Source organism: Anomaloglossus baeobatrachus, chromosome 5 (assembly GCF_048569485.1).
Source record: "Anomaloglossus baeobatrachus isolate aAnoBae1 chromosome 5, aAnoBae1.hap1, whole genome shotgun sequence".
Classification (NCBI taxonomy): Eukaryota; Metazoa; Chordata; class Amphibia; order Anura; family Aromobatidae; genus Anomaloglossus; species Anomaloglossus baeobatrachus.
The window spans coordinates 109,361,904-109,378,115 of NC_134357.1; the positions used below are offsets into that span (position 1 = coordinate 109,361,904).

General features: G+C 50.0%; 1 protein-coding gene across 1 annotated transcript in view; it reads left to right on the forward strand.

Moving 5' to 3' along the window:
- Positions 1-1,785: 1,785 nt before the first annotated feature.
- HECTD2 (HECT domain E3 ubiquitin protein ligase 2) overlaps positions 1,786-16,212 on the forward strand; it is a 156,857-nt gene continuing 142,430 nt past the window's right edge. The window contains exon 1 of the mRNA XM_075348757.1: positions 1,786-2,138. Coding sequence (XP_075204872.1) covers positions 1,998-2,138 — 141 coding nt within the window. The 5' untranslated portion in view covers positions 1,786-1,997. The remainder of the gene's footprint in view (positions 2,139-16,212) is intronic.

Below are 16,212 nucleotides of genomic sequence, written 5' to 3' on the forward strand. Positions count from 1 at the left end.
TGTGACACGCATCAGCGACCTGGCCCCCGCTGTGAGGTCGTGATCGCTACACATCTCTCAGGAACATTTTTTGGTCCTGTGTTTCCCGCTGTGCAGCATGCATGGGTCTGTTTGACACCGTTACAAGGACATCGTTAGCGACTTAGAACCCAACGTGCTATAACGTCCCCTGCTGTGTGACACATCCCCAACAACCAGCGAGGTGGTTCTGCAGCTCCGTATCGCTCCTGCGTCGTTGGCCAGATCTGCCTGTTTGACAGCTCACCAGCGACCCTGGCCAGGTCAGGATCGCTAGAAAGTCTCAGTGTGTAAAGGGGCCTTTAGACATTTGTTCCCCTCCCTCCTGAAATCACCATCCTCTATGGAAAAGCTCAAGTCCTTTTTGCTCAGAGGAGACGACTGCAGGCGGTATGTGACACTTGATTCCTTTATCTTCTATGGAGAGGGAAGGAGAAAGAAGGAGTGAGGAGCAAGGAAAGCAAAAGACAGAAAAGTATGGCGCAGAGCTCTGGAACAAGCGTTTTACCTCACATCAGAGGATGGTGCAGACCAGCACAGCTCAGCTCTGCTGTATGAAGTCCTCCTTGCTGCTGCACTTGCTCGGTGTAAGTGGTCCTGTAACACCTGATATCCTACACGACCCCTGACTTTGTACAGGCTGCAGAGGACTTGATGCAGTTTTGAAGACAATGGGCGATCACACCACATGGCGATTTGATTTATTTTCTGTTCATTCACTTTGTAGTTTGAAAATTGATAAAAAAACCCCACTTGTTTGTGAAATCATTTTTACTGTGCAGCAGATCTACACACAGAACTATACACGTATATTCAGAGCGAGCATGCATTCAGCTCCACTACACACACAGTCAGCTCTGCTACACACAGTCAGCTGTTATACACACACAGCTATGTTAACACATATACACACACACAGCTCTGCTGGACACATACACACACTCAGCTGTGATACACACACACACAGTCAGCTCTGCTGCACACACACACACACACACACTCAGCTCTGCTGGACACATACACACACTCAGCTGTGATACACACACACACAGTCAGCTCTGCTGCACACACACACACACACTCAGCTCTGCTGGACACATACACACACTCAGCTGTGATACACACACACACACACACACACTCAGCTCTGCTGGACACATACACACACTCAGCTGTGATACACACACAGCTTTGCTGCGCACACAGTCAGCTTTGCTGCACACACACACTCAGCTGTGATACACACACACAGCTTTGCTGCACACACACACTGAGCTCTGCTGGACACATACACGATCAGCTTTGCTACACACACTCAGCTCTATACTACACACAAACAGTCAGCTCTGCTACACACACTCAGCTCTATACTACACACAGTCAGCTCTGCTACACATACAGCACAACTAATAACACACAGCTCTATTAGCAACATGCACACACTCAGCTCTGATATACACACACACTCAGCTCTGATATACACACACACTCAGCTCTGATATACACACACTCAGCCCTGCTACACACCGTTTATAACATTATAAACAGATACAGTGCACACCTAAAATGTGAAGCTTTGGGGTTTCTCTGTGGCTGTGGCTGTGCTGTGCGGGCAGTGCCGGGGCATCCTGGGCTTTGTAGTGTCTCCCGCTGTACACAGACCATCATCACCTAAACACATGGAACCACAACAGCAGCGCGTGACTCCGCCCATATAGTCATGTGACTGATCAAGTGACCAATGACGTCACCCGGAGCTCTCGCTGGCTGGGACCAGCATCCAGTGTGTGTAGTCAGCGCGGAGCGCCTTTCATGGGCAACTTCGTGCTAGTGAGGAGGAGAGCGCCGGACGAGCCCGCGGGGAGCTGCCCTCCACCTGCCGCCCGTGCTGACATGTCCACTGCAGGACCGGCTGCCGGGAGGGCTCCTCCTGCACCGGGCGCCCGGAGTGTGAGCTCCTGTGTGTGAGGTCCGCTGTGATGAGGATGTCCCTGCAGAGCTCCCTGTCTGCGGGATCTGTGGAGAGCCAGACGGAAGAGGAGCCGCCGGGAGCCCCGGAGGAGAAGCCCAGGGACAGGCTGCCCCCCATCCTGTGCGCGGCCAGCGCAGCCACTGCCGGGGTAACTATCGGCTCAGACAGCTCCAGAGTGCAGCTCACAGGAGTGCGCTCCCGGGGGTCCTGTACCCTGCCCCGGGGAGAGCTGGGTGACTGACAGCCCCTCACTACAGGGTCCGGGGAGAGCTGGGTGACTGACAGCCCCTCACTACAGGGTTCGGGGAGAGCTGGGTGACTGACAGCACCTCACTACAGGGTCCGGGGAGAGCTGGGTGACTGACAGCCCCTCACTACAGGGTTCGGGGAGAGCTGGGTGACTGACAGCACCTCACTACAGGGTCCGGGGAGAGCTGGGTGACTGACAGCACCTCACTACAGGGTCCGGGGAGAGCTGGGTGACTGACAGCACCTCACTACAGGGTCCGGGGAGAGCTGGGTGACTGACAGCACCTCACTACAGGGTCCGGGGAGAGCTGAGTGACTGACAGCAACTCACTACAGGGTCCGGGCAGAGCTGGGTGACTGACAGCACCTCACTACAGGGTCCGGGCAGAGCTGGGTGACTGACAGCACCTCACTACAGGGTCCGGGCAGAGCTGGGTGACTGACAGCACCTCACTACAGGGTCCGGGCAGAGCTGGGTGACTGACAGCACCTCACTACAGGGTCCGGGGAGAGCTGAGTGACTGACAGCACCTCACTACAGGGTCCGGGCAGAGCTGGGTGACTGACAGCACCTCACTACAGGGTCCGGGCAGAGCTGGGTGACTGACAGCACCTCACTACAGGGTCCGGGCAGAGCTGGGTGACTGACAGCACCTCACTACAGGGTCCGGGCAGAGCTGGGTGACTGACAGCACCTCACTACAGGGTCCGGGGAGAGCTGAGTGACTGACAGCACCTCACTACAGGGTCCGGGCAGAGCTGGGTGACTGACAGCACCTCACTACAGGGTCCGGGCAGAGCTGGGTGACTGACAGCACCTCACTACAGGGTCCGGGCAGAGCTGGGTGACTGACAGCACCTCACTACAGGGTCCGGGCAGAGCTGGGTGACTGACAGCACCTCACTACAGGGTCCGGGGAGAGCTGAGTGACTGACAGCACCTCACTACAGGGTCCGGGCAGAGCTGGGTGACTGACAGCACCTCACTACAGGGTCCGGGCAGAGCTGGGTGACTGACAGCACCTCACTACAGGGTCCGGGCAGAGCTGGGTGACTGACAGCACCTCACTACAGGGTCCGGGCAGAGCTGGGTGACTGACAGCACCTCACTACAGGGTTCGGGGAGAGCTGGGTGACTGACAGCCCCGCACTACAGGGTCCGGGGAGAGCTGAGTGACTGACAGCACCTCACTACAGGGTCCGGGCAGAGCTGGGTGACTGACAGCACCTCACTACAGGGTCCGGGCAGAGCTGGGTGACTGACAGCACCTCACTACAGGGTCCGGGCAGAGCTGGGTGACTGACAGCACCTCACTACAGGGTCCGGGCAGAGCTGGGTGACTGACAGCACCTCACTACAGGGTCCGGGCAGAGCTGGGTGACTGACAGCACCTCACTACAGGGTCCGGGCAGAGCTGGGTGACTGACAGCACCTCACTACAGGGTTCGGGGAGAGCTGGGTGACTGACAGCACCTCACTACAGGGTCCGGGGAGAGCTGAGTGACTGACAGCACCTCACTACAGGGTCCGGGCAGAGCTGGGTGACTGACAGCACCTCACTACAGGGTCCGGGCAGAGCTGGGTGACTGACAGCACCTCACTACAGGGTCCGGGCAGAGCTGGGTGACTGACAGCACCTCACTACAGGGTCCGGGGAGAGCTGAGTGACTGACAGCCCCGCACTACAGGGTCCGGGGAGAGCTGGGTGACTGACAGCCCCGCACTACAGGGTCCGGGGAGAGCTGGGTGACTGACAGCCCCGCACTACAGGGTCCGGGGAGAGCTGGGTGACTGACAGCCCCGCACTACACTGTCCGGGGAGAGCTGGGTGACTGACAGCACCTCACTACAGGGTCCGGGCAGAGCTGGGTGACTGACAGCACCTCACTACAGGGTCCGGGCAGAGCTGGGTGACTGACAGCACCTCACTACAGGGTCCGGGCAGAGCTGGGTGACTGACAGCACCTCACTACAGGGTCCGGGGAGAGCTGAGTGACTGACAGCACCTCACTACAGGGTCCGGGCAGAGCTGGGTGACTGACAGCACCTCACTGCAAGGTCCGGGGAAGAGCTGGGTGACTGACAGCACCTCACTACAGGGTCCGGAGAGAGCTGGGTGACTGACAGCACCTCACTACAGGGTCCGGGCAGAGCTGGGTGACTGACAGCACCTTACTACAGGGTCCGGGTAGAGCTGGGTGACTGACAGCACCTCACTACAGGGTCCGGGCAGAGCTGGGTGACTGACAGCCCCGCACTACAGGGTCCGGGGAGAGCTGGGTGACTGACAGCCCCGCACTACACTGTCCGGGGAGAGCTGGGTGACTGACAGCACCTCACTACAGGGTCCGGGGAGAGCTGGGTGACTGGTAATGCACAGCGCTGCACAACAGGGTCCAGAGAGTGAGGACTTTTCTTTTCCGCGGGAAATTTTGGGTGATGGACAGCATCGTACTACAGGGTTCGGGGAGCTTCACATTTGGTGCAATGTGTGTGTGATGTGATATATATCTATGTTATATTCTTGTGATCTTTACTGGAATACTACAGTCAGGCTAAGTGACTGATAACAGAGAGCAATAAAGTGCGATAATCTGTTCAGCTAATGGATTTCTGATAAATAGGATTTATCTCTATCATAAATCCATGTGAACAGCCTATTGCTTTCTGTTATCAGTCACTTAGCCTGGCTGTAGTGTTCCCAGAATCCCTGCCCCATCATTTATTACTTCATCTCCAGCTCTGATACCCAGTCACCTGCATTTCATGTGTGAGATCTCAGAAATCTACATACGGCTGAGCTCACACGTCTTGTAATCCTCTGGTAAAATGGTAAAAGGGATCCTGCAGAGATCCGCTGGGAAAAGAGTTCAACTTTTTGTCTGTTAAGTAATTGATTTCTGCCAGATCCATTTGTTATCATGGGAATCTATGGAGGACGGATCAGTTAACAGATTGCTATTTAGTCATCCCTGTTTCTTGCATTTGTAACGGATCCATTTTTTCTTACTGGATCTGTTTTAAATGAAAGGTAAAAAGCTAGATCTGTTCTCCATAGGCTCCAATGTTAAAATAACGGATCCAGCAGAAATCTGTTTCCCAGTGGATCTCTGCAGGATCCGTTCTAACAGACGATTACAGGACATGTGAACTTGTTATTGAGTTGGGGTTTTTTTGGCTTCTAAAAGACGTCATTGTTATGTATAATTCACCATTTAACTATTTACCTACTGATCATATTGTAATAAGTAATTTGCTGCATTATTTTTGGGTCGCACTGTCTTTTATATACCATATTAGGCCTCTTTCACATGTCCTTGAAAAACCACGCACGTTTTTCACGGAAGTGTCAGAGGTGCGCTTTGCCCTCCGTGAGCCGTGTTTATGGCACACGTGTGTTCTCCATGTGTTATCCGTGATAACACACGGAGAATGGGAACTTTCTACTCACCTGTCCCTGGCGTCGCTGTCCGTGGTGCTGATCTTCGATTCCCCGCTGCTGCAGCTTCCGGCCGCAGTGAAGTGAATATGCAATGAGCATAATGAGCAGCGGTCAGAAGCAAGTGACAGCAGCGGCAGAGACAGCAGGGCTGGAGAAGGTGAGTAAAGTTGTTTTTTTTTATTATTATTATTTTCTCAGACACGTGTGTTTTCTCCGGTGCGTGTCACACGGAACACCTCCGTGTGGTCCATTTGCGTTCCGTGTGATGCCGGAGAAAAACGGACATGTCTACATGTGGAGCACACGGACACATGTATGCTCCACACATACACACAGTCCATGGCAGAATACGCATGTGAGCGCAGACACATTGATTGAAATGGGTCTACGTGTGCCCGTGTCTCCGGTACGTGAGGAAACGGACCAAACACGTACCGGAGACACGGACGTGTAAAAGAGGCCTTACCATGCTGTTCTGCAGGCAACCCTGTGTAGGGAATGTGCAGTGTTTGTCGTATTGGAGCAGAAACTGAGCGTAAATTATCCTCAAAAACGTGGAATTTCAGCTCCAAAAGCTAAACAAAAAGACCCGGTGTGCACATACCCTGAAAAAGCCCATACAAATGTTATACCAAAAGGTTAAGTGTGATAAAAGAAAAAAAATCCATAGACCTAAAAATAAAATGCACTAATAAAAAAACCCCAATATAAAAATAAATCTTTTTTTTTGTGTGAAATCTTGTATCTTTCACAATGTGTCTAAGTAAAATCTTCCATGTAGTATACACATTGGCAAAGCTACAAGACGAATAAGTCATTCAGGATAATACAGCGTTGGTAAATATATACCGGGCTTACAGAGGCCCTCGCTATGTGCTGGCACTATATGTCTGCTATAAGTGAGTGTCCTCCTCAGTTCTAATGTAAACGTATGTGTCTCCATGGTTACAGACCACAAACAAACCCTGTGCAGTGCGCTCCCCCTTCTGTCTCTTCCCTTACATTCAGTTAGCAGGAGACACAATCCGCGGGGTTTGTGTGTAGTCTGTTACCATGGAGACACGTGTGTCTGTACAGAAGACGGGCACAAAACAATGGCTTTATTATTTAATGTCTTCGTGTTTGTTGAGATTACTTTCAAAGTTTTGGTTTGTTGAAACAATAAAGATAGAGAAATGCAGAGTTAGACATTGCTTTAATCATTGATGAAGAGTGCCGCTGCTGTATGATGTGCGGCATCATGTTATATATCTGCTCGTTGTCTTTGGACACATTTGTGTTTATTTTCGTAGTCTGTTGATCTGGGAATTGGAACTATTGTTATTTTATATATTCTAATATATAAAGCTGAATGTATGTATGTCTGTATGTCTGTCCGGGATTGGCATCTGCACCGTTGCAGCTATAGCCACAAAATTTTGCACACTCACACGTCTGGACCCCGAGAGCGTCATAGGCTATGTTTTGAGGGGAAACTTTAACCCTGCGCGTTCCAATTTGCCAATCAATTTTGCCCCTATCTACATAATGGGGAAAAAGTGAAACGAAAAGTGTATCCGCACCGTCGCATTTACAATCACGAAATTTTGCACAGACACCTCATGTGACCCAGGGAACGTCATAGACTATGTTTTGACAGGAAAATTTAACCCCGCGCTTTTCAGTTACTCTCCAAAAAACATGGCTCCAGTAAAGTAAATGGAGCCTGGAACTACAGGTTATTAGTAGGAGCTGTGAGTGGTTGCTATAGGAACACAAGACATTCATAGTATAAGAAGCTTATATGTGAGGTAATAAGATGTCGGTGGGGGAAAGAGGCAGACGGGGAAAGAGGCAGACGGAGCACATTACTTGGCCAATTTTTGTTAAATCTGTGTGGAATATCTGTGGTGTTGAAATATATGTTGTGAAATGCTTCTATTAGCTTAGTTTTTGCCTTTTAATAATTACATTTATATCTATTTGTTCTGTGTTTTTTTTTTTTTTTTTTGTGTGCAGAATAAATTTTTGTTAATACATTCTATTTTGTTAACAACAGTTATTAACCCGGGGCGAAGCCGGGTAGTACAGCTAGTGTGTATGTGTGTGTGTATATATATCTATATATATAATTGCCTTATTCTGTCTGTCTGTCTGTCATGCTCCAAAATTGTGTCACGGTGACATTGTGTCACCGTGACATGTCCTTACGGTGACACAAAGCTGATTGGCCGCTGGGTTCGCCATGGCCCCGCCCCCCCACACGGATTGGCCTCTCGCCCCGGCTGCGCCCCCACACGGATTGGCCAGCCGCTCGCCCAGGCTCTGCCCCCTCCACAGATTGGCCTCTCGCCCCGGCACCCTGCAGGCATTGGCAACTCGCCCACGCCATGCCCCGCCCCCTCACGCAATAGACGTTAGCTCCCCCCCCGCATTGCCCAAACTGACACGGTCACGGAGCCACGAATCCCAGGTGAGTACTGTACTCACACCCCCCCCCCTTTCCCCCCTCACCAACGGGAGCCCACATCAGCGTACGCCGCCGTATGCTGGTGTGGGCTCCCGTGCGAGCGGGGGACGTGTTGCGCTGGTAACCATGCTTGCATAGTTACCAGTAAATCAAGGTCCTGCAGCGGCGGGACTTCCACACGCACAAACATAACAGCACACACACACGCATCATCAGATCATCACTCACATCAGATCGCACTCACTCTCACAAACACCTCACACACACCTCACACACACCTCACACACACATCGCATCCACACACTCACAGCATCCGGCGATATCGCTTGCTTCTCGGCCTCGATACTGTGCTGTGAGCTTCCAGGACCTGCCGGAGGATCACATGGCCAGAAGCATGTGATATCTCCCGGATGTTGTGACTGTGAGCGCGTATGTGCGATATCGTCAGTGTCTGTGTGTGTGAGTGTATGCGATCGGGTGTGTGTGAGTGGATGCGATCGGGTGTGTGTGAGTGGATGCGATCGGGTGTGTGTGAGTGGATGCGATCGGGTGTGTGTGAGTGGATGCGATCGGGTGTGTGAGTGTCGGCAGAGGAGCACGGCGTGCTGGAGGAGGCTGGGAGCAGAGAGGCTGATCATGGGGGAGGCTGGAAGGAGAGAGGCTGATGCTGGTGGAGGCTGATGCTTGGGGAGGCTGATGCTGGGGGAGACTGGGAGCGGAAGGCTGATGCTGAGGGAGGCTGGGAGGGGGAGGCTGGGAGGAAGGAGGCTGGGAGGAGAGAGGCTGATCCTGGGGAAGGCTGGGAAAGGGAGGCTGATGCTGAGGGAGGCTGGAAGGAGAGAGGCTGATGCTGGGGGAGGCTGGAAGGAGAGAGGCTGAGGCTGGGAGGAGAGAGGCTGATGCTGGGGAAGGCTGATGCTGAGGGAGGCTGGGAGGGGAAAGCTGATGCTGGGGAAGGCTGGGAGGACGGAGGCTGGGAGGAGAGAGGCTGATCCTGGGGAAGGCTGGGAGAGGGAGGCTGATGCTGGAGGAGGCTGGAAGGAGAGAGGCTGATGCTGGCGGAGGCTGATGCTGGGGGAGGCTGGAAGGAGAGAGTCTGATGCTGGTGGAGGCTGATGCTTGGGGAGGCTGGGAGAGGGAGGCTGATGCTGTGGGAGGCTGGGAGGAGGGAGGCTGGGGGAGGTAGGCTGAGAGAAGAGAGGCTGATGCTGGGGGAGGCTGGTAGAGGGAGGCTGATGCTGGGGGAGGGTGGGAGGAGGGAGGCTGGGAGGAGAGAGGCTGATGCTGGGGAAGGCTGGGAAGAGAGAGGCTGATGCTGGGAGGAGAGAGGCTGATGCTAGGATGAGAGAGGCTGATGCTGGGAGGAGAGAGGCTGATGCTGGGGGCAGAGAAGCTGATGCTGGGGGCAGAGAAGCTGATGCTGGGGGCAGAGAGGCTGATGCTGGTGCAGCATGGGGGATGGAGCACGATGGGGGGGTGCGCAGCATCGGGGATGGAGCATGATGGGGGGGTGCGCAGCATCGGGGATGGAGCACGATGGGGAGTTCACAGCATGGGGGATGGAGCACGTTTGGGAGTGCGCAGCATGGCGGATGGAGCACGTTTGGGAGTGCGCAGCATGGGAGATGGAGCACGATGGGGGGTGCGCAGCATAGGGGATGGAGCACGATAGGGAGTGCGCTGCATGGGGGATGGAGCACGATGGGGAGTGCGGAGTATGGCGGATGGAGCACATTTGGGAGTGCGCAGCATGGCGGATGGAGCACGTTTGGGAGTGCGCAGCATGGCGGATGGAGCACGTTTGGGAGTGCGCAGCATGGGAGATGGAGCACGATGGGGGGTGCGCAGCATAGGGGATGGAGCACGATGGGGAGTGCGCTGCATGGGGGATGGAGCACGATGGGGAGTGCGCTGCATGGGGGATGGAGCACGATGGGGAGTGCGCTGCATGGGGGATGGAGCACGTTTGGGAGTGCGCACCTCCCCCCAACACACACGCACACGCACACGCACCGCGCACCGCGCACCGCACACCACACACCACACACCACACACCACACACCACACACCACACACCACACACCACACACCACACACCACACACCACACACACACACACACACTGGGAACCACAAACAACTGCCCTACACAGACACCCACACACACAGACAACGCTGCATACACACAACACCCAACACACAAACACCGCGGCACACACAAATATACTCTCATACCGCACAACACACACATTGCACAAAACATACCTCCCCCAAAACACACCACACACACACAAACCGCGCAACACACACACAACGCTACAGACACACAGCGCTCCACAAACAACACAACACACGCAACACACATACAACACCGCTCTCACCCCCCGCCACACCCAGACAACACCCAGAACATGTACAGCCCCTACACAAACACTTGGTAACTACACACAACAACATTATATATATACAACAAAAATCATACATGAACTACACAATACGTAAATTCTAGAATACCCGATGCGTAGAATCGGGCCACCTTCTAGTATATATATATATATATATATATATATATATATATATATATATATATATATATATATATAATTTTATAATATTTTTTTTTTTTTTTTAGCCTATTGTTTTGAAATATGGTAGCACTATATACCCAAAGGGAAGTGCAGATGGCGGGGTATGGGTTTATACCGTCTTGCCATCTAATCTGATGATTGCTACTTCCACATACATTATAGCAGGGCTCGACCTCCGTTCACACCATGAGTTTTTGATGTAGAATTTCCGCATCTGTTATTTAAAGTAACTTGTATTTTTAATGTTTTGGGTTTTTTTTGTTTGGTTTTCTTTTTGCAATGTCATGCTTTAAATAAAGCTACTTTGTTTTTGATACTTTCTGCTATTTGTCCTTAACGATGTACTTGTGTGCAGATTATCTGCATTCTTGATGAGTTTTCACACTGAAAACGCACATGTGTGTTATTTACCTGCTGATTTTCTGCATCTGATGAAAGTCTATGGGGAAAATCTGCTCATAAAACTCATCATACCCATAAGATAAACTGACTTGTTGCGGATTTGAAACACGAATCTCAGGTCAGTTTACAGTGAGTAAAAATGAATCACAGTGGGCAGGAGATTTCTATAAATCCCACCAGAGGCACGGTGGCTCAGTGGTTAGCACTGCGGTCTTGCAACGCTGGGGTCCTGGATTCAAATGGAGAGCGAGCTCTGCAATGCACCAACAGAGTGAAGTGGTGGCTGTGCCATACGTGGGACCAGTCTACATCCCTGTGGTCAGACCATTGCTGGACTGCAAATGTCCTTTTCTTTGAGGCTGTATCACCGGTTGCATGTCCACACTATGTTTCTGCTGCATTGCACATCACAATAACAGGCAGGTTGCAAAGTCCAGAACCTTCTGGATTTTTTTTTTTTTGCAATTTGCTTTTCGCAGTTATGGCAACTTGTGGCTCACAATGTGACTCCATCCACTTGTGTAGTAGCGGCGGCAGAACTCGATCTTTATCCACCTCAGTGTTGGAATAATCCCATTGTGCTTTAGTGACATAAAACTGGAAAACATTTGGGAGACTATCCTGTGATATCCAAAGATACATCCACGCTCGGGAAATTGCAGGGAATTTTCCCCTGTGATCCTGCAGTATTTCCTGTGTAAGGGTATGTGCGCACGTTGCTTTTTACCTGCTTTTTACCTGCTTTTTTGCTGCTTTTTCTTCTGCGCTGTTTAATGCCAAAATGGATGTGTTCTTCTATTCAAGCAAAGTCTATGGGAATTTGGGTTTCTTGTTCACACTATGTAGTTCAAAATGCTGCCTTTTTGTTGCAGAACTTTGGTCAAAAACTCAGCTTTGCAGTGCAAAACCCAAATGGCAAAAACAATTGACATGTTGCTTCTTTGAAAAGCTGAGTTTTTGACCAAAGTTCTGCCACAGAAAGGCAGCATTTTGAACAACATAATGTGAACAAGAAACCCAAATTCCCATAGACTTTGCTTGAATAGAAGAACACATCCATTTTGGCATTAAACAGCGCAGAAGAAAAAGCAGCAAAAAAGCAGGTAAAAAGCAACGTGCGCACATACCCTAAAATCCAACTGTTTTATTTGCTGATTTTTGCAGCTGAAATAATCAGATCCATCACAAAGTATGAAACCATCAGCAAATTGAGAAGCTGTAGATTTAAAATCCATGATGATTGCCAATTTCCATGGAGAGCATATTTTTAATGCTTTATTCTATAGATCACTTTTGAACAAATAGAGAAACTTAGATACCATTATCACAGATGGCGCCCCATTGAATATACTGATGACCTCTTTACATCATATGCCCGCACCAGGGTTGGATGGCGCCTAAGCATGTACCAGTGTGTGAAGTGTCGTTGGGATCTCAGCCATCATTACCTTCCTCTTTTCCCGTCTCTGTTAGACAAGATTTTGCTTATTTTTTTTCCCAGTTATGTGAAAATAAGTTATTTAAAACAATCTCAGACAACAATCTGCCACTTGGTTATTGAGAACACATGCTGAGAACGTGGCAGCTCCTCGTAAGTCACATGGAGGAAATCTCGGGGACATAAAACAAACTCTTTAAGGCTGCTTTCACACTACGTTTTTTTAACATGCGTCATGAACGTTTTTTTGCTGCAAAAGCGGATCCTGTTTTTGCAGAGAAAAACGCATGCAAACGCATGTTATTTTGCAGGATCCTGTCACTTGAAGTTTATGGGCAGGCATTAGAGTCAGGTGATCGGGAGTGAGGGGAACTGAACGTGAGACTGGGAGCCGGCATCTGACAGCTTCGGAGGCTCGTAACCAAGGTAAACATCGGGTAACTTGCTTGGATACCCGATATTTACCTTGGTTACGAGTGTCTGCAGATGCTAGGAGCCGGGCTCCCTGCACACGTAATCAAGGTAAACATCGGGTATCCAAGCAAGTTACCCGATGTTTACCTTGGTTACGAGCCTCTGCAGCTCTCAGGCGGGGGAGAGAGAGGGAGGGGGAGAGAGAGACTGATCACACCAGGCTGGTTTCTGGGCATGCTCAGTAGAGCAAGCAGGATCCTGTCTATCAGCATGCCAGCTTTCACATACGTTTGCATGCAGTATAGTTAGGATCCAGCAATTTGCAGTATTTGGACGCAGCTCAAAAACGCTACCAGTAGCGTTTTTGAAAAAAAGTTAAAAAACTGCAAGTCGCTGGATCCTCACTATAACGCAGGTGAACGCATGTTGATGCGAGTCCATTGCAAATGCATTGAAATGAAAATGCATTTGCACTGGATCCGTTTTTGTGTTAAAAAAAAAAACGTAGTGTGAAAGCAGCCTAAATTGAGTGCACACAAAAATCTATGTTGTAAAAATGTGTAAAATGGTGTTAATGGGATTCAGGTTCCAGGAGGTGATAACTAAGCATCTTCCTTCGTTATAGCTGTGTCATTGGACATAAATGATCCATATTAGACGTAAGGCTCCCTCCTATAAGACATGGCGTATCCAGTCTATACACCATAAATACCCTTGGTCCATGTCCCTTTAAGTGTGGGATCAGATCCGGTAGGCCTCTGCTTACCGGCGGTTTTCACTAGTGAAATCACTTTGATCACTAAGGAGACCAGCCCCCTGAGATTTGGGGATACCACTCCTCCATCTGAATGTGCAGGCTCCTGGATGGAGAAACAGTGGCTTGGAATTACGGCCTCATGAATACGATTACATCAGAATTCTGCATAAATTGCTTTCAAACGACACAAAATTTGTGCACAAAGTGGAGAAAATGTTATGATTTTTAGACTTTTCATGCCACAGTTAGTCTAATTCATGACATACTATGGGGTTCCTTATACCAGAAATCTTTCTCCTGTCAATGACTAGAGCAGGGGTCCCCAACCTGTCGCTCTGGAACCACACTTGGCTCGCGGCCTCATGATGTGTGGCTGACGACTGCCAACTAGGTGCATTTGGACCAGTTTTTGCAAACTGCTGTGAAGAAGGGGGTCTCCAGATGGTGACAAATATAAGTAACTCCACACACAGGAGCAGATTTGAATGGAGGTAGGAACCCCAGGATATTGTATACTGCCTCAATGTGCTTTTTTTCTGTGGAAAAGCTTTGGCTGTCATTATACTAGTAATGGGGGTTTGGATGTCACTACTATGGGGGCGGGAGCTGGATGGGGCTCGCGACCCTCTCTCAGAGCTAAATGTGGCTCTCAAACGTCTGAGCTGACTGTGGCTCTCAAGGTCAGTAAGGTGGGGACCACTGGTGTAGAGTAAGATTTGTGGGAGGCGCACACCAGTGCTCAGACGCTCCTGATTCAGGCCAGTTTGACCATCACCGGTCTTGATGAATCTGGGCCTATATGTTTCTTATTGGACATCTGAGCTGCAGATCCGTGCCTGGCATTGTTACATAGGAGATGTGCTTTGATTTCACGGTTTTGTCTGATCACGTGGACTTGGTATGACATTTTTAGCTTTATCATGCCCTAAATGCCAGGAGCGCTGGAGTAGTAGGACAATTTATTTGCTGTATTAGGAGTTTCTTGGAGAGATGAGCCTGATAACACTATTTTTGTAGACCCTAAATGTATTTGACTTCTTCACTTCAAAGTATTAACACGTGTGTATTAATCGCTAAATTCAAGTCATTCTGTCCCACTACCACAAGTGTGTACCATCCGGCCCCTCGCCCTGCCGTCTGCCATTACTAATAGTGAGAGAGTGGCTTGTTAAGAGATGCCCGATACTAGCGCGGTCCTGTAGTAATAATACGTCCCCGGTGTAACAAGTCAGGTCATGACCAAGTGGAGAACACATAACGTTACCGAGCCGCTCACCGAGTGCTGAGGTGCAAAGACTCTTTAGTGGAAGAGTTCAAATATCTTTTTGGTATTCACATCAGCACAAAAACTGCGCCCTCGCCGAGAGCTTCAGGGGTCGGCTTTTGACCCCTTGGTGAAGAGAAATCTCTCTTCAGTATACCAAGATATTTTGGTGTTTATGGTTCCCAATTTTGTGGTAACAGTTTGGGGAAGACCTTAGCAAGGTCCATAAAGGCATGGTTGGAGGAGTTTGGTCTGGAAGAGCATGACCAACCGAACAGAGCCCGGTCCTCAACTCCGTCCAACACCTCTGAGATTAACTAGAACAGATTGCTACCAAAATCCTGGAGGAAGTGTTCGGCATGGCACTGTGTACACCGCTATTACAAGGGCATTATTACAGAAAGGCATATTACAGTTTGTTAGCCTTTGTATGATGAGACATTCTGGATTCCTCTGATAAATGTTCTATATAAATTTTGTTTCATTCTTCCAAGGGATAAAAAAATAAATACATTTGTCATCATGTGATAGATACTAAGGTGCACATCTTGTAAGACACCCCTGATATCTGTACTAGGAGGCCGAGCTTCCACATTTTGATGCCAACCATGTATCAGTTACTGGGCTGCTTTCTGCAGTTTTGATAACCTCATTCTTTTCTGTTGCAGATCTAGCAGTTCTCTGAATTCTGAGCTCTGATTAACTCCATCCACACCACTGATTGTCAGCTTTCTACCTATGCACAGTGTACACAGAAAGCTGCCAATCAGTGGTGTGGGTGGGGATAAACAGAGCTCATGACTGTATTACCTACGGTACCTGGCAGAAAGTTTGCTAGTGCTCTTGCGATAATCTCCTGCTAATAACACAGATGTTTTTTTTTCAAAACTACAGCAAACAGCCCAATAAGTGACATATCCCTGGAATCAGGGTCTCTGTCTCTACATTATGCTGCTTTCAGATTAGGTGGCAAAAACTGGTCTCTAATGACTGTACAGTTGTATAGCTATAGAGCAGTTTTGCACTTGACCACTGCAAAGGAAATTGCCTTTGCATAATATTTGAAAACTGCACCTAGCTGTGTATGGGAGCAGCGTTGGCTGCGGTGCGTATCGGGTGTGGTGCGGCCACAGGGTTTCCATCACATGACTGTGAGCTATTTGCATATATTACTTCCTATTGCATAGCCTACAAGTTTCCCTACGCCAGTATGGCAGTC